The 22,646-nt window shown below is 38.2% G+C and overlaps 1 protein-coding gene across 3 annotated transcripts in view; it reads left to right on the forward strand.

Moving 5' to 3' along the window:
- Positions 1–22,364, forward strand: part of osbpl8 (oxysterol binding protein-like 8) — a 121,387-nt gene extending 99,023 nt beyond the window's left edge. For 2 of the 3 annotated variants that reach the window (XM_059325558.1, XM_059325559.1), the window contains 14 exons: positions 35–260; positions 753–937; positions 2,659–2,740; positions 2,857–2,955; positions 4,622–4,718; positions 4,839–4,937; positions 5,123–5,220; positions 7,860–7,949; positions 8,967–9,103; positions 10,149–10,334; positions 12,599–12,752; positions 15,780–15,882; positions 17,740–17,845; positions 17,930–22,364. In XM_059325558.1, coding sequence (XP_059181541.1) covers positions 35–260; positions 753–937; positions 2,659–2,740; positions 2,857–2,955; positions 4,622–4,718; positions 4,839–4,937; positions 5,123–5,220; positions 7,860–7,949; positions 8,967–9,103; positions 10,149–10,334; positions 12,599–12,752; positions 15,780–15,882; positions 17,740–17,845; positions 17,930–18,059 — 1,792 coding nt within the window. In that variant the 3' untranslated portion in view covers positions 18,060–22,364. The remainder of the gene's footprint in view (positions 1–34; positions 261–752; positions 938–2,658; positions 2,741–2,856; positions 2,956–4,621; positions 4,719–4,838; positions 4,938–5,122; positions 5,221–7,859; positions 7,950–8,966; positions 9,104–10,148; positions 10,335–12,598; positions 12,753–15,779; positions 15,883–17,739; positions 17,846–17,929) is intronic. The other variant, XM_059325560.1, reaches the window with a different exon arrangement.
- The last annotated feature ends 282 nt before the right edge of the window (positions 22,365–22,646 follow it).

The raw sequence follows: 22,646 nt of genomic DNA on the forward strand, positions 1-22,646 counted from the left end.
TGTAAACTCCCCACCTGATCCACACTTCCTCCAGGTTCAATGACAGTGACCATTTGAAAGACCCAGACCTGTACTCAGACAAGTCAGATCGGGAGGGGGAACAGGACCATGAGGAGTCCGACCCAGAAGGCCTGGAGAAGAGCGAGGAGAGCGACAGCGACACGTCAGAGCGGCAGGACGACTCGTACATCGACCTGGACCCCAATGAACATCTGCGGGAAACCCCGTACCTGGAGCAGTCCCATGAGGAACTGGGAGAGGTGGGGGACAAAGAGTTTGAAAAACTCTTTGTTTTCACAAAGAGCTTTAAATAATAAATGTAGATCGGGTGAGACTGCAGCATCACACCATATTCTCATAGGACTCATAAATACTAATTTTAACTGTAGTTTAAATTAAAACGTCAGCTCTCAGCGTTTTTTGTTATGAATTTTCTTGCATAATGAGGAGAAATTAGCATGTTCCTCTGCTGGGGCTATTAGGAAAACTGTAACACGGACAGCTTTGATCTGTGTGGGCTGGTGTGCGTGGTGTCTGCACTGAGTTTGACAGCTCACTAATTAAACACCTACTGAAGTCGAGGCAAAATGTTTATAGATAGGAGCCTTTTAAAAGCTAATTTTGCGAGCAGTTGTACAAACAGTCCCTAAAACTGTAGAGACTTGGGCAACAGTGAGAGTGTTTCTGCAGTGCTATTGCAAGAAAAATGCATAACATCTCCTCCCTTGTGTGTCTTCTTCTTTCTTTCCCAGGCTGGCGAGGCTGCCCAGACAGAGACAGTATCAGAAGAGAATAAATCTCTGATCTGGACTCTGCTGAAGCAGGTGCGTCCTGGCATGGATCTGTCCAAAGTGGTGCTGCCCACCTTCATCCTGGAGCAAAGATCCTTTCTGGACAAACTCTCTGACTACTACTACCACGCAGACTTCCTGTCAGAGTAAGCTGCTTTTTTATTGAGTTTTCAACATCTTGTAAAAAAATAATAATAATAATAATAATAGTGATAATAAAAGAAAACATATTGTATGATTACTCACCCATACTTATTTATAAGTATGGGTGAGTAATCATACAAATAAATATAATGTTGGATATTTATAAATATTCAACATTATATTTATTTGTAACATATGCATTATATTTGTATAAACATACATATATACATACTAATGAACAACCAATATAAAAATGACTAAACTAAAAATGTAATTAAAATAATAAAAAAATAAACTAATTAAATTAACTTCCATTACATAAATGGTGATAAATAAATAAATAAATGATAATAATAATAATTATTATTATTATAATCATTATTATTATAATTGTTATTATTATTATTGTTATTATATTATTATTATTATTATATTATACATAACAATAGATGCATTTACAATACCTAAATGTTAAACACTTTTACTTACTTACTTACACTTTTCTTATCAGTAACAGTTAATTATCTCGTCCAGCGCCTGAGATAAATCCTTGTCCCTAAGATGCCTCAAGACAAAACAGAATAATAGAGAAATTCACCTTCCAGCACTTTTGATTTATTAATTTGACTAATTAATCAATGGTGTTGGTCTAGTATGTAAGGCAAGGCAGATTTACTTGTATCGCACATTTCATACATAATTGCAATTCAGAGTGTTTTACAGAGAAAGTAAGAATAAAACACAACACAGAACAGAGTTAATTGGTTAATAAAAGAAAGATTAAAAGGATACAAATTTGTATTAGAACCTCTCTGTCGCTTATTCAAGTCAATAATTACTAAATTAATGATTTTGAATGACTATCATAGATAAACAGGTCAAGTGTTTTGCTCTTAATAGTCTTACTGTCGGACAAACACAAATTCACCTCCTGATCTTGCCCAATATTGAAATGAATTATTTTAACAAACTACATCAGGACTCTCCCCTAGGGATATACTGTATCTACAGCTCACATGCCAGCCCAGACTTCCAGATGCACCCTGCAGCACCACACAGCCAACCAACTGCAACTTAAACTTATGTCTTCATTGAATCATAAATATTTACAATTAAAAAGTATTTATATAAAAACAGTATATAATAGTAACAAATAGTGCACAGAAAAGGTGCAAAGATTAAAAGACATGCTAAGTTTCAGTAAAAATCACAGTGCAATTATGTAGATAAAAAGTAGTAGTAGTAGACTAAAATCTTCAGTACTTCCTTAACTAATGTTCTATGTTGCCACATTCAATAACATAAATATCAAATTAAATACACATGCAGCAGATGGTTATTCATGATGTGGCCCTTTTTCTTATTTAGCAAAGAAATTTTTCAGTACTTTACAACCTGAAAAAACCTGAACTATAATAATAATAATATATAACATGAGAATACATATGTTGGTTTATTCATTTACCAGCGAGTCTTTGGTGTGTGTAATATACAATGTCAGTTGTTCAAGTTTAGTGATTGCTCTAAAGATGTCTTCCTAAAGACGAAAGCAAAGCATCAGAGTGTCTTTGCTTACTGTGAAGAAGTTCTGTGGCTTTCAGTGCACAGTGACAGAGAAACGCTGCGAGGGATGATCAAGAGAATTTCATACCAGCTGATTGTACAAAGTTCTTCCCGCTGAGTTAAACAGCATGTGTTAAAGTTTGGTTGTCTCATTTCTCAGAGCTGCGATAGAAGAGAACGCCTACAACCGGATGAAGAAGGTGGTGAAGTGGTACATCTCTGGATTTTACAAAAAGCCAAAGGTCAGGAGAATAAACATGTACAAGCAGCTTCATGTTGTCGACCTACATAGATCATACATGCTTTCCATATACATCCTGCATATTAAAATCCTGTCATTTTGACTTTAAATCCACAGGGGTTAAAGAAGCCTTATAACCCCATTATTGGAGAAACGTACCGCTGCATGTGGCTCCACCAGAAGACCAACAGCAAGACTTTCTACATCGCAGAACAGGTAACAGCTCTGCTACTGTACAGAGTACTTACAACCTGCAATCTGATTGGTCCTTACATCTGTGGAAGATAACTCCCATAATACAAGTCGTCTTGGGGAATGCATCTGTGGCTGATGGTCATTATTTTGGCTGAATTCAAATCACACACGTTTCCTTATATGTCTTTAGGGGTGTAACGATACACTCAACTCGATATGATTTCCAATACAGGGTTAATGATTTTCTCACAATTTCTTTTGTGACTGATGACTGAAAAATATTCTTTAATTATTTCTCAGGGAAAAAACATTTCTGAGGTAGGGTGTAACTGCAAAACACCAACTAAAAATAATAATAATAATAAAAAAAACTTAAATATATTTTCTCTTATCTTAAAAAAATAACCCCTTTTTATTTCTCTGAGGTAGGCTAAACTGTGCAAAACAACACATGTCCTCTTAAAATTGCAATTTCAATTATATTTTATTTCAAATAACAACAAAATAGTTTTGATTTTTACATCCCACATAAAATATACACATGAATAATACAAATAAATAAAGTCTCTTCAAATAAACAAACTAAGGCTTGCATATGTTCCCAAGTAAATTCCGAGAATTTACATGTTATTTTTTTAGGAAGATCAGCATATCAACATTCTCAGGCAGAAGCTGAGATCTTTGCACATTCACCTGTCAGCAAGCTAATGTTAGATATATGTTAGATAGATAGAGAGATAGAGAGATAGAGAGAGAGATAGACAGATAGACTTTATTTATCCCAAGCTGGGAAATTACAGGAAGCTAATGTTAGCTATAAGTTAGCAAACTAATGTTAGATATATGTTAGGAAGCTAATGTTAGCTAAATGTTGGCATTCTAATGTTAGATATATGTTAGGAAGCTAATGTTAGCTAAATGTTAGGAAGCTAATGTTAGCTAAATGTTAGCAAGCTAATGTTAGATATATGTTAGGAAGCTAATGTTAGCTAAATGTTAGGAAGCTAATGTTAGCTAAATGTTAGCAAGCTAATGTTAGCTAAATGTTAGCAAGCTAATGTTAGATATATGTTAGCAAGCTAATGTTAGATATATGTTAGGAAGCTAATGTTAGATAAATGTTGGCAAGCTAATGTTAGATATATGTTAAGAAGTTAATGTTAGATATATGTTAGGAAGCTAATGTTAGATAAATGTTGGCAAGCTAATGTTAGATATATGTTTGTAAACTAATATTAGCAAGCTAATGTTAGATATATGTTAGGAAGCTCATGTTAGATAAATGTTAGCAAGCTAATGTTAGATATATGTTTGTAAGCTAATGTTAGCTAATATCCACTTTTGTCCTTTTAAAAGTTCCGTTTTCCAGTTTGTCAGCTTGTAAAAAATTAGTTCTGGTTCTTTAACTTGTTGGTCGTACATTTAACCACACAGCAGCTTTTAGACATTTTCTGTTATTTGCTAATGGACAGAATTGAGGAGGAGGCTCCTTCATTCAATACAAAGTTAACAGAGAGCAATGATTGTTTTCTCTCCGGTGGGGGTGTCCTCTGCAGTTGAAAAAGAGTTTTGCAATTCATTTGTCATCTCAACCGACCTAAATTGCCACACATTTGTATCACAATGCATGGTTACATCCCTATGTCCCCCATAGCATTCAAGCTGACTACAATATATTTTCCTTCAGGTTTCCCATCATCCTCCTGTGTCAGCCTTCTATGTCAGCAACAGGAAGGATGGATTCTGCCTCAGTGGCAGCATCCTCGCTAAGTCCAAGTTCTACGGTAAACTCACACGACTTAAATACATTTCACTCACAGGCACTTTAATTAGATAAAAAGTGTGCTCATTTTTATTCAGGCGATAAAACATCTGTTCATTCTCTGCTGTTGATTACATTTTAGGAAACTCCCTGTCGGCCATATTAGACGGGGAGGGTCGGCTCACTTTCCTCAACAGAGGAGAGGACTATGTGATGAACATGCCGTACGCTCACTGTAAAGGTCAGACTGCTCACAGCACAATCTCACTATAGCAGTGGTTTAGAGTAGATTAATGCAGAGGTAAAACAAATGTTACATGTGTTCCATTAAAGTGTCTTTGCTCATTTGGAAAGCTCTCGATCTACCTTGACAATTATCCAGTTATCTGTGCTGACTGATATTCCTCACGATGCTTTATCTGACAGGCATCCTGTATGGCACCATGACCCTGGAGCTGGGCGGTCAGATCACCATTGTGTGTGAGAAAACAGGTTACAGTGCTCAGCTGGAGTTCAAGCTGAAGGTATGTCTGTGTTTAAGAGTGGAACATCATTGCAGGCCTTTGTGGATAGAGTAGGAAGAGGGAACTCCTCAAAACTTCTATAGATACAGTACCTTTAAAGACATTTTCTCACATGGGTTTTCTGAATGTCCGACCCCACCGTGCCATCACCACCTCCTTCTCCCCTGAAAAACATCCTATCCTCCTTACCACCATCATGAACTAGCGACAGGTACATGTCAGAGATAGCAAACAGAGTCTGCATATTTCAATTTTATCCTTGTGCCTTAGTTGGGAGATTTTTGCCTCTTTGAATTTTTTGTTAAAGCCTATGGCGTTTTTTTGTGGGGGTTTTTTGTAGGCTGAATCTGTGCTCCTACTATGAAAGAAACATGGTCCATTGAAACATATTAAAACCACTATTTTTTAATCCCACAGCCATTATAGCATAAATCATGCAGCAAACAGCCCTGACTAAAAAAGTGTAATTTTTAAAAAATGCAGTCTATTTTACTGGTTTACATTCATGGCATTGATATCTCATGGAGCATTGCAGAGTTTGATGCAATGCATAGAAATCACTGTGGTTGCTATTCATAGACATATCCCAGACTGTGGAAAAAACCCCTAGCATTTAGCATAGAGAGAATAATTCAATTTTTGAGTATTTTTCATTAAAAAAAAAAAATCTAATTTAAAGGGGTGAAATTCTGAAAATGAATGAATAAAAAATAAGAAATGTAACTCTATGAAAGTGGAAAATAATATAAATTTTATGACAGTTTTTTGATGAAGACATTGTTGTCGTCTAAGGACATCAGAGCAACTTTTTCAAAGTGAGATGCAGGTGTTACAACACATATAATGACAGGTGCCTCTCTTCACAGGGCAAACTGAGTGCATGTACATAAGCAGGGAATAATGAGTGCAGTTTACCTTTTTGAACCTTTCAGTTGAGAAACTTTCATGTTAAATTGCTCATACATTTACAGTGCCAGGGAGGTGACATGAACGTCATTTTTTAATAAATCGATTTAATAAGTTGCACACACGGTTTACCAAGTTTCCCGTGCATCTTACTAAAGTGCACGTGCTTTCTATAATGTTTGGCAAACTGGCTATAAGAAACTGGGTTAACAGGATACCATGCTAACGTTAACTTCACAGTAACGTATCCGATGACCACAGGTGGTCTGGCTCATATCGCCATCAGAATTAGATTCTGGATGTAATCCAGCCACAACGACAGTGTTAATGTGGTCGCTCAAACAACAGTCATTCCAAAGCCTTGTTATAGTTCACATGTGATTTAATAAAGCGCATGTGTGACTCACTTGTAGAGCACGTGCGACTTGATAAACTGCATGCGCATTTTAGTGAAGCATGTTTGCGACTTACTTTTAGCATTCATAGGACTTAATAAACAGGGTTGCCGCTGAGTTTTAAAAAGTATTGAAAGGTAGTAAATTCAATTAGCCAAAAATAAGGCCATTAAAAAGTATTAGATAAGATAATCATCGTCACCTGCCACGGTATTACATTTTCGAACCACCCGCCACTAAGAGCCAGCAGCAGCACCGTCCAAAAGATCGCTACAGGAGCTGTAACCACGCTGCTGAAAACATCCTACAGGAAACACTGGCTTCTGTGGTTACTGTTGTAATCAGTTGCAAGTTGCCTCTTTAAATTGTGGTGGAATTTGTTATTGCTTTACTCGTCACTTTACTTTTGACTTTTTACACAAGTCCTTTCATTAAACTTTCTCTTTTTAACTATTTTAAACCTTTGTCATTTTGTGCCCCTTGATTGAGAAAGAATGAAATAACAATGAAATAACATTTTGTCTTGGGTTAGGGTTAAATATTGTGTATAAGTCAGTGTTGTCACTGTGATAAAGGTACTTGATTTGAATTGTAAGCATTACTACATCTATTTACTCAGAAAAGTAAAAAAAAAAAAAAATCAGCTTCAGTTACTTTATAATAAGTTACCCCCAACACTGAAGTTAAAAAGGTTGCCACTACAGCTGCAGATCAATGTCGTGTTAGTATTAAAAAATACTGTGAAGGTATTAAAAAAGGTATTAAATTCAACGTAACTATTTCTGTATATACCCTGATAAACCGCATTCTTTTTTTCGTATTTAGGAACACATGCAAGCCACACTGTAGTAAAGCGCAAGGGCCGCTCAGTTAAGTGCATGTGCTGGTTATAAAATGCACATGTGCTTTATAAAAAAAATGACGGTCATGTCACCTCCCAGTTTTCGTATAGTTTAAAACATGCAGCGTCAAAGTTAAAGCTTTTTTTGTGCGCTTTTTTAAAGCTCGAGTTGAAGCCTTATGTGCATGACTCCTTTTGTTCTGCTCCATCAACCACAATTCTTTTGTATTTGAACAGGATATGCTGCGCTGAACAAAACAAAACAAGCCATAGAACACCTTCCTGTTTTACATGATTACAGACACACAAATTCAGATCAGTTAACACATAATAAACCACAGTCAAGTAAACCGAATGTGCCTGGATCTCTCCCACCTCCCCCCCTCTCCAATATCCTCCGTCCTCCCCACCCCTCACCTCTTCACTTCTACACCTTATTTCCTTTCCCTCTTTTCCTCCCCTCCCTACTCCTCCTTTCTCTCCTCTCTTTCCTCCAGCCATTCCTGGGCAGCAGTGACAGCGTCAATCAGATCTCTGGGAAGATCAAGCTGGGAAAGGAAGTGTTAGCTACACTAGAAGGACACTGGGTAAGACACCTTTCACACATCCTTCTGATGGCTGCTTGTTGTCTAATAAACCTCAATGTACAAACAATATGCAGCCTGGGACCTGTGTTATATGCTAGCCCCTTTTCTGATTTGCAATATATTCTCTCTTCAAAAATCAATTATAATTTATTATACTTTTGGTTGGTGGCCTTTTGCTAATAAAAACTGATTTTTTTTAGCAATATATTGTATTTGTTGTGGTGTAAATGTATTTATGGAACCCTGAGAGGTAAGTGAAAAAAGGTCCTGGTCACATATTTTCTGTCTGCGTCTGATGTAAATTGTTTTTTTCTCCTGTGTTTATGACTGAAGAACAGGTGAAAAGTTCCTGATCTTTTTCTTTTTCCATTGTAAAAACGGGTGAAAATGAAAGTTTTGGCAGGTGATTATTTGTATATGAATCTTGTGTTTAAACTGGAGAAATTAAAACTTACCTATAAGAATATATATATATATATATGTACATATTTAGAACATGGGGGAGTGGTGCACTTTAGCCTCTTGTGGACAAAATAAGAATTACAACAACAAAGAGATAAAAAATAAATGTTTTTTTCACCTGACATAGCTTGTTTTATCCTGTTTTCACATTAAAAATAAACAATAAAAGTACGACTTTAAAATAATCTAAAATTATTTTTTCCTCTGGCAAAAACATTTTCCACTTGTTTCACAGATCTAAAAAACTTTATCCTGGTTATTCTGGGGGGGGGGGGGGAGAAACACTTTTTCACCTGTTCTTAAGTCATACCCACAGGAGAGAAAACAACTGGACCAGACTTAGAAAAATGGACCCCTAGTGGGTTTTTTTCAAATTCATGCTATTAGGCTTCTTGTCAGTAAAAACAATGTTAGAGTCAAAAGCTGTGAAAAAAGACTAAAATGGTGTCTGACAGTACCCACTTTTAACTATTTAATATGGATAACAGCTTCACTATGTTATAGTTTGCATCTTGAACTTAAGGAGGTAAGAGTTTTCTGACTTTGCCCTCACAGGACAGTGAAATCTTCATCAACGACAAGAAGACGGGGACAGTGGATACTTTCTGGAACCCGACGACAGAGCTGCGGCAGAGTCGACTGACCCGCTGCACCGTCCCACCAGAGGAGCAAGGAGAGTATGAATCAGAGAGGTGAACAGCAGATCCTTAAACATTCTGAATAGTACTGGAAAGTCAGCACATTGTCATTGTCATGACAATGACACAGTTCATTTTAATTGAGTGTGCTTGTAAGAGCACACTATGTACTATCCACCTGGCTTCTTCTTCTTCTTCTTCCGTTTCTTCCGTGGTTTTTTTCCGGTCGACTACTCCTACCAGAGTTTTGGTCGCACATACACTAAAAAGGTATCAAGTCGACCGGCTCGGCCATGACAAGTGTCCAATGACTTTTTTAAGGGTTTTGGCAAGCAGTTTTCAAATTATTCAGGAAAAAAAACATGCCAAAATATCCCCCAAATGTTACTTAATGGAGAGTCTACAGTGTATGACATCATAGCTAGAGTACAGAGGGAGAGAAAAATCTGTCACAAAAATAAATTTGGAAACTGCGCTCGAGGCTGCAGATGCCACTCTACAGAAATAATTTATTCATAGAAACGTAGGAAAATTCATCTTTTCACTCACATTCATTTCGTTTCGTTTGCTAAAGACGGCTGTCAGAGTTATAGTTTGGGCGTAGGACGCACAGATGCGCCACCAACACGCACCCACAGCCTTATATACCACCATTTTAAAAAGGTGGGGAAATTTCTTGAGGAAAGCAGAGGTACCAGTTTCTTCTGATCACTCTTAAAAGACTAATTCTTAATTTTTCTTAACAAACACGTGTAGACGTTCAGGAAGAACTCAGGATGCTCAAAGTGAAGTCGGTTCAATGATGGGAACTACTGTTTGGTTGCTTGGCTACCAAAGCCATGAACACACACACATGTTGAAAGCTTGATCTGTCACATACCTTAGCAACGGTAGAGATAATAAACTGTAAACTACACGGCAGTGTCAATAATGTAGGGGTTAGAGTCACAGGCCAGAGTCAAGCACACTCAAAATTTCTTTAGAAAATGTTCTAGTTTTAAATATACCTCTGCTACTATATAGTTACTCTACATATATTGTATCTTTCCCTGTAAGAGTTCAGATAAACATCATGACTCTGTTCCCTCTCGATCCTCAGACTGTGGCAGCATGTGACCCGGGCCATCAACAACAAGGACCAGACCGAAGCCACCAATGAGAAGTTCATCCTGGAGGAAGCTCAGAGGAAGTCCGCCCGGGAACGGAAAGCCAAGTGTGAGGACTGGATCCCAGCCCTGTTCGAGCAGGACCCTATCACCGGAGAGTGGCATTACAGATATGCCGAGTGAGTGACTCTTCTCTCTACCGCCTGCAGTTAGCTCCTGTGGTTTGAAATCAGATTAGAGTGCAGTGACAGGTTTCCTTTATATTTACTGCCTGAAACAATCAGAACCCAAACAGGCTGAGCAGAAATAATAAAGCTCCATGTGTGAGCTGTGATGCCTCAGTACTATGGCCAGCACTGTACTCCAGTCACCAATTCTCCAGACTGAGTCAGTCTCGAGTCCCCGGTGTCCGAGACATCAAAGAAGAGCCCAGTCAGCCTGTCCGAGACACCAAAGAGTCAGAGTTGAGTCTGGGTCGAGTCATCAATACCTGAGTCCTAGTCAGAGTCCCCAGAGTTTAAGTCTAAGTCCAAGTCACCAAGAAGAGTCTGAGTCAAGTAATCAATTACTGAGTCCGAGTCCGGGTTCTGAGTCCCCAGTGTGGAAGTCTGAGTCCAAGTACGAGTCACCAAGAAGAGTCAGAGTCGAGTCAGAGTCAAATCATCAGTACCTGAGTCCAAGTCCAAGTCCTGAGTCCCCAGTGTTGAAGTCCATTTCCAAGTCAGAGACACCAAAGAGCCAGAGTCGAGTCTAAGGCAAGTCATCACTATCTGAGTCCTAGTCCTGAGTACCTTGTGTTGAAGTCCGATTCCAAGTCCGAGTCACCAAGAAGAGTCCGAGTCGAGTCATCATTACCTGAGTATGAGTCACGAGTCCAATTCATCAAGGTTGAGTTTGAGTCAAGCTCCAAGATTACCTCAAGTGCTCCATTGTGGCTGTTTCAAAGAGCTGATATAGAAATAAACACAATGTCACCATTTCAGGGAGTTTATTTAGTTCTTCCAAAATCAACAAGTGCTTACAAAATCCACATAAATCGAAAAGACCAAAGTCAACTTTTTTATATGGTTGTTCCATTTCTTTATATGCATTGTTAAATCAGATTTCAGAATCAGAAATCTAAGAAAGTCCTTGTTTAAATATCCTTGAGATTAGGTCTGAATCATCTGTGCCACATCTACATGCCCCCCTCTGGTCCAACACAAAAGGCCAAGCCCACTTACATCTAATCATACAGCTGAGACAACAGCTAATGGGAAACAACCACAGAGTTTCCTGCTGCAAGCCTGTATAAACATCATATTCATTATCATCATGAGTCAGCACTCAGGAGATGAATATCTTATACACACAGAGCTGTGTACGCACCGAGACAAGCACAGTGAAAAAATATAAACAATGCATGTGACAGGTTAATATCAAGTTGGATTTCCAAATGTTTTAGTATTTGTATAGCAATAAAATGGATAACAGAAAAAGCTAACCAGTCATATTTAACGAAGCTAAATTAAAGCTCAGTCTTTGTGTTAAATATTCTGAGGACGTATAATGTATTCTCATTTTATAATTTGTAGGTGATGTTGTTTAAAGCTTTCCCTATGTGCTACCACATCTTTCATATTGTGACAGGGTGCCATCTAGTGGTGATTTTATATAACTGCATTGGTAATGTTTAACCTGCTACCCGGCCAGAACTGCCCCTTTCAAGGGCCAATCCAGCCCACTAGATGACTCTGTGAAATGTAAAAAAATGCAGAAAAATGTGTCCACTGGAGGTCTCGCTGTCAGATCAGGCCCTATGCTGGATACGCTATTACATGTCCCACATGTTTATGTATACAGACTGAATACAAGACTGTGATTCAACACTGTCCAGCATAGGCTGCTATTTATGTACATGCGCATATCATTTTCTAACTAGATCTCGACAAATTGTTTGGAATCATCATATCAAGTAAAACACAAAATATTGTTGTTTAGTTAAAAAATCCATGACTAAAACTTTTGTGCCCTTATACTGTAGATGTCTCAAATGTAATGTAGGTGTAATGAGTGAGGAGAGAAAATTAGAGATATTGTTAAAATGGAAGTTGTTTTCTTTAAGCCATATCAGGCTGTTAATCATGTTTTTGTAAAAAGAATGTTTATTAATTGTGAGCATTTTCAGAACGCAGGCTTCGAATTCTTTACACTTTTTTATACTTAAAAAATGGGACAAATTGGATGCGTTGTTATTGATAGATTATTGTGCAATGAATTTATTGTCAAGATCAAGGAACTAAAATATAGATCAATGGGTTCTGTATACAGCTTTTATTATATTGTATGATATAGGAAGTTATCTAGGTGGTAGAATGATAATGTTTTTCTCCACTCTTTTTCTCTTTTGTCTGTCTTTGGTTTCTGTCTCACTGTTTCCTCTCCTGTGTGTCTCCCTCTCCAGCACGAGGCCATGGGATCCGCTCAACGACTTGATCCAGTTTGAGAAAGACGGCTGTATCCAGACCAAGGTCCGACACCGCACCCCTATGGTACGTTCTGGCAGTCTTATTAGTCTGAGTAACCAGGGGCCGCGGAGGGACAATTGCAAGTGCCAGGTAGGTCGTCCCGATCGAAAAGCGCCGCCTCAGCCACCTTCCACGCAGCACCCGGTGCACCGTCTTCATTGTCGCTTCTTCTCTTTGTGTCGTCATCGCTGTGCCGCCATCCATCGCCGTTGTCGCCTCTGCTCCTTTTTTTTGTCTTTTTCTTTCTCTCTGTTGTTTTATTCTCCTACCCTGTCACCTGCTGTTCTCTCTGTATGGGAGGGAAGGTCAAAGTGCACGCTAAAGTTAGCGAGTAACCAGGTGTTCTCCTTCCTTCTCTCGCCTTGTCAAGAGGAAAAGGATCATTTAACATGAAGCACCACATGAGTCACACAGCTCGTATTTGGAAATATTGTTTTCCTGCAGGCTCCAGACTCATTTTCTTGTATTGAGAAAAATGACAAAGTAAAATTCACCACCTATTCACACTAGAAAAATATAAATTGAAACAATCCTTATTGATTTTGCCATTTCCATCGATAAAATGTCTGTTTTCAACAAGCTGCAAATCAAATTTCCAATATTAAATGTCATGAAGTGATTATAAACATGAGATTCTTCATGTATGTTGCAAAGACGCCATACATTTTTCTCCCATACAAAGTTGAAAAGAGAGAACATCCATTACATCAACAGACAAAGCACCGCCATCAGCGTCTGGTCACCTCAGGGTGTCCTCCACGCCCTCATCACCCTTCACCTGCCCCCCTCTTCATTTTGTTTGTTCTGCTGAGCTGCTCCTTGTTCGTGTCATGCTGAGGAGATAAAGGTTTCTGTGTGTGTGTGTGTGTGTGTGTGTGTGTGTGTGAGTGTGTGTGTGTGTGTGTGTGTGTGTGTGCGTGTGTGTGTGTGTGTGAGTGTGTGTGTGTGTGTGTGTGTGTGTGTGTGTGTGTGTGTGTTCAAAGTAACCACCTGCCAAGTTTAATAACTAAAGCAAGGTGCTATATAACACCAATATATCCGTCGGACAATATTATCGGTCGGTATTTGCCTATTACAGACATGTTTGTATCATATATCGTATATTTTTTTCTGAAATGAAGACCGTTTTACAGAATATAGAACATGCAGATTATTGATGCTTTGGGTGATACAGAAATGGTGTCATGTAGGGCTGGGCAATATGGCCCTAAAAGAATATCACAATAGTCAGGGTATTTTTGCAATAATTATATTTTTGACGATACAACAAAATACTGAAAAATATATAGAAAATACATTTTTTAAAAAATGTTTAGAGTGTGTAGAAATAAAAAATAAACGATAAATCTGAATTGTATTAGTAAAATTATAAAATGTATTTTAAAAACAAATAAAAATAATACTGCAAATGTCAGTGGTGGAATGTAACTAAGTACATTTACTCAAGTACTGCACTACTTCACTACATTTTAAAGGCAAACATTCACTACATTTAGCTGCCAGCTTTAGTTAATTTTCACATCAATATTTAACATAAAAAACGTGATTAAACATTTTTATAATTTAAACCACATAAAAGTATATTAAGTAGTTAAAATGAGCCCTAGCTTGATGACAGTAAAATGCAGATTACAAAAATGCATCAAAATGATTATCCAAATATATATACAGTATAAAACAATCTAGGTGGGGCCATTTTGCATAACACATACTTTACTTTGGTTACTTTAAGTACATTTTGTAGCTGATACATTTGTATGCAACAATTTGTAGTAATGTTATCACAATATGCATTTTTTTTTAATCGTGTAAAAAATATATCGGTATTATCGTGAATGATGCGATATGGCACATCCCTAGTATCATGTCATCTATTCATTTTTTTATTTCATCTTCTTTTAAATAGTTTGCAATTGACCCATTCTGAACATACAGTACTGATGTTTATTTAGCTGTCAATTGTATTCATTTCTAGAATAGGTTGATTGATGTATATTAATGTGCAAACATTGTAAACGTTCTTCAACAGTTATTAGTTTAAGAAAGCAACCTTCTGACCACCTCTGCAGAGTCGTATTGGTGCAAAATTGGCACACAATAGACATGTTCAAAAGGTCTTTTTTCATTTCAGCACAGAAATGAACCGTCGGCTGCCATATAGATGATCAGTAAATTCTACCCTCTAAATCGTAATCGGTTTAAAAAGTCATATATATAATAACATATACCAAATCAGTTGGGCTCTACTTTAAACAAACTTTCAGGACTCCTGTGATGATTGTGATGTCACAACTATACTATATAGGTAGAAAGTGCTGCTACAGTGCTGTCATTTCCCGGCTGCAATGATGGTGCAGAGACACAATAAAACCCCTCTGCATTTAACCCATCCATATTTGACACACCAGTGAATACATCATGCTTAGGAGCAGTGGGAATGTAGAGGGGTTATGTGCCTTGCTCAAGGGCACTTCGGTCCTTGAGCAGTGCGCTAAAATGGAACAGTTCAGAAAGAGGGGGGATACAGTTATATTCAGACATTAAAGCATGAAAACATGTTCAAGCAGAAACCCCAAATGCCTTTATGAAACTGAAAGTGAGCAAAATATGTCCCATTTGATTCAACTTTAAAAGCCTGGCAAAGCTTCCAGCCCTTAAATTGTACTCAATTTAAAAAGAACAAGAGCTGTAATCCAGTCAGAGTTTAATCAGTTTGAACTGAATGTTCTTGGCAGGTTTGGTTCATTTCAGATGTCGGTTGTGTGTCATCATTGAGTGTTTTAAATGGACTGACTGATGTACCAGCATGCCTGCACAGACACTGACATGCTATCGCCGACTAGCATGTTTGTGTGTGGGGGGGGGGGACTCTTGCATCAACACCCCATTTTGTTGAGCTGACGTGTACTCAAACAATTGTCTTTATTTTCTGAATGTGTTGTTGAGCCGAGTGTGGGTGATATGATTTTTTTGTACGTGCTCTTTTTTTTTTTGTATGAGCTGTTGTGTGTTGCCTGTTTGTTTGACCTGTTTCTCTTTGTGTGTTTGTGTGTGTGTGTGTGTGTGTGTGTGTGTGTGTGCGCGTGCTTATGTGTGTATCTGTGCATGTGTGTATAGGTGACGGTGCCAAAGAGGAAACACAAGAGCGACAAGCCCAAGAGCCCAGAGAGCGGCTGCTCTTCACCCGAACCCGACCGCCAAGACTCGTCTGGCAGCGAACGTGAGTCACATACACACACAGAGGCTAACATGAGTAACTGGTTCACTATGATAAAAAAAAAAATCAACATTCTGTTATATTAACTTATAGAATAATAGTCTTAATATCACAGACACTGTACAACAGCCCTACATAAAAACTGGGCTAAATTTGGTTAAATGTTCTATTTTTCTGTCCACGTATTCTGTTGTTTTATTCCACATAGAGATCACTTCACTTAATTGTGAAGCAGGTCAAAACTACATGTTGAAATAATGTGGTAATATTGGTTAAACACTGAAAATGTAACCTAGACAGCTATGAAACTTTCACTTTCCAACCAATCTGCAAAACACCAAGACTAGTAAACGGCACACTCTGGTGGTGTTCTGGGGTTATTTCCTTTGTGTCTCTTAGGTGATGGTGTAGGAACTTGATAGGATTTCTTATTTCATTTGATCAAAGTGTCCATCCTCAACTATAGAATCGGAATTAATAAAAAACTGAAACATGTAAGGTTTAACATGTTCTCTACAAATCTTACAAAGCATTTAGTTTTTCTCATTTTTATAAATCTGATACTGCACAAAAAATGAAAATACATCAAAATCAGTGTTGTTGCTGATAATAGACATAACCCAGACTGTAAAAAAAAAAAATAACAAAAAATTCCCATTAGCATGTAGAAATAGACATTTTTTTATGTTTGATTTGTTTTAAATTATAATTTTGAAAGTAAATGAAAATATGGTGGTTAAGATCTGGACTGAAGTTGTTTTAAAGGACTGTAAACTTCATCCTTCGTCTATTGGACAGAATATGTGAGTGAAAGAACTAAAACTTTGTTGAAGCAAGTCACAGACTTTAATGTATTGTTGGTAGTTTTTCATCTGCTGTATGATTGAATCAATTAGTCACCATTCTGTCGCTAAATAATTTGTTGTTTTTGTGTGTGTGTGTGTGTTCTGTGATCATCTGACATATTTGTATAACGGCCTTTACTTCATCATTAGAACATGTCTGTCCACGAGACATTTTTCAAGCCTGCTACTACCCTACCTAATGTTGATTCTCAAATTTCTGCCCAAATTCAACCTAGAAAGCGCTGTGTTTTGGTTCCCATCCTTCCTTTGGTTCAGACTGCGTTCTCACCTTCAGTGAACTGAGACCCCCATTTTTTAGAGGACCAGAGTTCATTTGAGCGTTCACACAAACAAAAACCAAACAGACTATCTGACAAAACATATCAGAGTCTGTTTCAAGTGGACCAATTAAAAAAAAAGTCACAAGTAGTTTTATTGAAACCGTTTATTAAAGTGAACATAAATACTTTATAACAACAGGAGTTACTTTTTTTTTTTAAGCAAAGCTCCATAAAGTGCACATTTAAAAAAAAAAAAAAAAATCTTAAATAAAAATAGCCTATGAAATGAAATAGGCCAATCTCTTTCTGAAATAAATATATTTGTATGAGAAAAGAATAACAAACATTACAAAATAACTAAATATGACAAACCCTAGTAAGGGCAGCATTTATATATAAAGCAGCCTGCCTGGAGCAAGGATTACAGCGCAAATTTCAACTGTCTATATATGCAATATGGTCTAATTCCATATCACATTTAAAAATACATCGATATATTTTTTTATATCGCCCAGCCCAAGGACCAAATCTAAACTTTGATTTTTATTAGTTTTGACATGGACAATTGTGTAATTTTAGGACAAAAACAACTTTTTTGAAGTGAGGCACAAGGGTTAATTACAGGGCTTATTTTCCCGACTGGTTTTCTGTTGTTCTTTGACCAATATGACCCTAAAAATCTATATTAAATTGCCCTCTGTGTGGTATTAAACACATGTAACTCTCTGTTGCAGGACACAAAAGCAAGCATAACAGTCGGCTGAGGAAAAAAGGAGCAGACCTCAGTGAACTTCAAAGTGCCATTGAATCTATAAAGCAGACGCAGGAGGACATTAACAGGTGGGACGAGGATCAGTCACACTGTAACATAAGTGTCGTATGATGATGGTGAGCGTTTACACATGAACCTCTGTGTGTCCGCAGGAACATCAGCGTGCTGCGGAGTCGTGCGGCAGGCCGGGTGGAGGGAGGCTCTTTCCTCCAACAGCGTGACTACGTCATCATTGTTTTCCTCATCCTCCTTCAGGTCCTGATTAACTATGTCTTCAAGTAGCAGCCATACCCCACAGAGAGAGAGAGTGATGCCCTCACACACACACACACACACACACACACACACACACACACACACACACACACACACACACACACACACACACACACACACACACATATACACATTCATGCAGTCTCTGAATATTAGGCATCACAGTGGGGGGACTTAGAGACGTGAACTCTCATATCTCTCTTCTTCTCTGTCTTTATTAAATCTAACCACACACGTCCAGAAAAGCGGAGACTTCCACACAAGAGGAGACTTTTTTTTAAAACTTTTATTTTTAACCAGTCCATTCCAAAAACTCTGGGGAGATCCACAGATTTCAAAGCGAAGAGGAGCGGCGATAAGGAGAAGTAGTTTGTGTGATGAAGTCTCAACTGCCACTCTGGAGCTTATTGATTTGCCTTGATTCAAGAGGCAAAGACAGCAGCCATTTTTTAGCTGTTGTTTGTTTTTTTTTGTTGGAGTGAAACTACTCTGTGATTCACATTTCACCTCAAACAACAGGGAACCTTTTCACATGGAGACGAGTACCACGTCTCAGATGGTAAAAGATAAATAACAGAAAATAACCTTTAATTTTCATGTTTTTTTTTAACTGTTTTGTTTCTTTGCTTGGTGTGTCCTTTGTGAAAGGGGTCTGCTTGGAACAAAAAGCGATGATAAGGGAGAGAAAAACGAAGTGGTCCAATCTATGTGACTTTTATTTTTTTATTATCAGATACTTTGATATCGGCTGGGGTTCACGGACGAGGAAGACGAGTAACACAAGTGATATTGTCAAAAGGAACAGAAGCTATAATTCCTGCTGTATAATAAAACTTCACCTTTTGCATACAAAGTCAATGTTGAAAGAAAAAAATCAGATGTTTGACACAGCGTCATTGTATACTGTAGGTAGCATGTACAGACAGAGGAGCGTGGTTAGGACGTTAGCCCTATGTACAGTATTTTGTCTTAAGGCACAAATGCACTGAAATCGTCACTTAGTTGTGTTAATATAATTTTTTATTATTCGTTCAACTTGAGTGGACATAAGAATATTTTTGTGCTCTGAGGAGGTCTGGAGCCTCAAGAGGGGGTCAAAAAGTATGATTTTTAGGACTTTCCATGAGCTTGAGTGGCCCTAGTTTCAGGTAAAGGGAGTTTATATGTTTTAATCAATGTCAGTAAAGTGAGGTAGTCTAGAATCTGCCTTATTTGACCTTAAGGCAACTAAAAAAGAAGCTTGTTTACTTTATTGCTGAGAGTCAGATGAGAAGATCAATACCACACTCGTATATGTCCATTCAATTCAACAAACAGCCAGGTAGCTTAGCTTAGCTTAGCATAAAGACTTGAAACAAGCTAGCTAGCTAGCTTGGCTCTATCTAAAGATAATAAAGCTCAATATTCTAATGTAAGGGATCAGTAGACTCATCCTTCACGGTCCTGCATCAGTTTGCTGGAGAGTATTTTGCAATAATGACCCGCTCACTGTACATTACCCTGCTTATTTCATGGCTGCCTACAAAAGAAATCAATAATTTGACGCAAAAATATTGATTTACAAATTATTTTCTTGCTTCAGCTAAAAAATAGTCCATTAGATTCTCCGGTTGACCAGAATTGCCATTCAGAAATAACAGGCCTTAGAGTGATGCAATTGACCAATCACGATGGAGTATTGATAAGAGCCATGTAATACATGTTGTTGGGTTAATCTGTACAAAACTACAGTATAAAGACAACACATAGTGGTTTTACAGAAGGTTTTGAGTTGGGCTTCGTCTTGTCATGAGGTTGCAGAGACTTCAGGGAAGTTACTGTTACCTGGCTAAGTCTTTGTCATTTTGAAACTTTTTACACTTTTTTGTACAAATTTAATAAATTAAATAAAATATGTTTATTTGAGAGCTGGAGAGGTGCTGGCAGGGGTAAGCTAAGTGCTATCATTAGCTTTATATTAACTGTAAAGACAGAGTGGTGTCAATCTTCTCATCCAACTTATGGTGAATTATTTAAATACCAAATTTATACTGACAAGATCCATAAAGTTTAGCTGATCTGAAGAATGGTTTCCAAATATATAAACAGACTCCAGACCGAGCCATGGAAGAGAAAACCTCTAACACTCCCTGAGCTGCTGACTGCAGCGTCGTCATTTCACCATCAATAATTTCTTTCAGTGCTTTTGCGCCTCAGATGTTAACCAGGAAAACTAGAATAGTCACTTTAGTAAGCTACTAGTGGGAGGAGGAGATAGACTTTTTCTAATTACTACTATCACCACAGTAAACCATTCCAAATGTACGCAAGTACCAGCCAAACTCGGTGTGTAGAATAGGAGTCGGGCCCGTTCACTGTGTAAATATCCGACGGGACGACTTGTTCCTCGCGAGTAGCGCGCAGCGTTTTAACACCAAGGTTCACAATACAGACACCTGCTCTGTGCACAAGCCAGTCTCTTCAACCTTGTGTGTCTTTCTGTCCACTGCTCTGTAGATACACATAGACAAGGGCAAAAAATAAACAAATTGTGGGGGACACAGTTAGATTCCAATGCAAATTTATCCAAATGGCCTCAAGACATTAAGTTTTTGGACATTTTTGAGGAAACATGGTTCTCATTTGTTGCCTTCCTCTTTGGAAACGTGAATTTTAGCATTTTAAAGTCTCAGAAATAAATGGCGGGCATAATACACTGGAAATGCACAGGCTTATTAGGACTATGGCTTATGAGGCCTGACTGAGTAAAGGGCTGTGTTTAGCACTCACATTGGGTTGAGTGGCAATATTGTATGAATACATGGACGACAAGTAATTGCTTTTAGTCCACTAGATGGTGCTGAGTTGAGATGTTTTATTTAATTCCAATGTAATAATTTACTTTTTATTAATTCCCCGGTTGCTTTGTTCTACCTGTACAGTAATTAATCAGGATATATCGCAAGTTCTGTTATCGTAATACACAGCACAATACAAAATGGTATTAAGTATTGTGATAATATCGTATCGTGACCCCTCCTATCACACAGGGATATCGTTTGCGTTAAAGAGTCAAATGGCTGAAGATAGATCACAGCACTGTTATTTAACTGCCGGGAGTTTGAACAAACCACTCTCTGCTATGAATCTTTTTACTGTTAGTTAAAAGTCAAAACAGTGTTTTTTAAAATCGCTACAGTATCACAAATCATAAAATCGCGATATCTCAAGTGTATCGATATTTTCTAAGTTTAAAACCAAGGATGAAGGCAGCATATTAGAATCCATACTTGACCTTTTAACGCGTCAGGATTTTCTCCTAATAAATAACTACTAATTTAAAAAGATCCAGACCACTTATGGACCGTATCTGAACATTGATTTTGTATCTCTTGGCCTGTCATGACGTTAGCCTTGTCGACGTTTACATATCCGATTGCCTCCGCCGTCAGCAGACTGTTGAGCGATGAAAACTTTGTAATGCTAACACAGGTATAAAGAAGAACTGGTAGCATCGTCGGGAGCCAGCTGTACCCCTGCAAGTTACCCGGCTGGCCCGTGTGTATCTGTACGTGTATTTTTGTGTATCCTCATTGCCTCGATCGCTCATCTTAAATAGAGATTCCAGATGTTAGAATGTGGAGAAATAACCAGTGCCTTCTAGAGTCGGACTGGGGAGGGGGTAGATGGGGGGTGTAGCGGTGGTGATAGGAGGTGGGGGGGGTGTCGGGGGGGTGGTGTGGAGCACAAACAGTGAACTAACAAAGATGGGTTAAATCATTGGTGGGGGGGACTCGGACTCGGGCTGTAGTCACTATAGTGTTTTAGAGCGGACGTGCCATACGAAGCCTTAGTCGGCTCCAAAGCTCGCCACCCCACCCAGCTCCCGCCCCCCCCTCCTGCAGCGTCGCCATAGTAACTCACCCCGTAGGTTTCCGGATGCTGATTCCTGCCACAGGAGAGAGAGAGAGAGGGAGGAGAAGAGACCCCTCCTTGCCCCTCTCTCGCTCTCTCACCACACCAAATTCAGAGGGAAATAAACATCTCTGCTGTCTGTTGTTGTTGTTGCTGTATCTGTAAAATAAGACGTTTATTTATTCCTCTTTTGTATGTGGGTTTATGTTCACTTTTTTTCTGCTTGTAGCATTAGATCAATGTTCTCTTTTCGTGTATTTCAATGCTGATTTTACACACAGTTGGTTTTATCCCACTCCTCGTTTTACTTGACGTCACACACAAGCGACTGTTCTCAACTTGTGCACACTGTCAATGTCAACTGCCCCCCAATCCCCCTAACCCCCCCACACACACCTAACCCTTTTCCTATCTGAGTACGTGAATATATTTACTGTATCTCCATGGCAACTATAACTTCCTGTAAGTTAATGGTCACATGTAACATAACACAGAATAAAAACAAATGACATCCTGTTTTCATCTGTCTGTGTTTGGTGCAAAGACACAATATTTAGCATGTATTATCCATTCTGTAGTTATTGCTGACTGTCTTCACTGTACTGGAGCATATAATTTACATACCCCAAGGTTTTATTTCAGACACGGAGGCAGTTTGTATCTGACCTCTGATTACCTTGAGAGGACCTCAGCTTTGCA

The sequence above is a fragment of the Centropristis striata genome, chromosome 22 (genome assembly GCF_030273125.1).
Source record: "Centropristis striata isolate RG_2023a ecotype Rhode Island chromosome 22, C.striata_1.0, whole genome shotgun sequence".
Lineage (NCBI taxonomy): Eukaryota > Metazoa > Chordata > Actinopteri > Perciformes > Serranidae > Centropristis > Centropristis striata.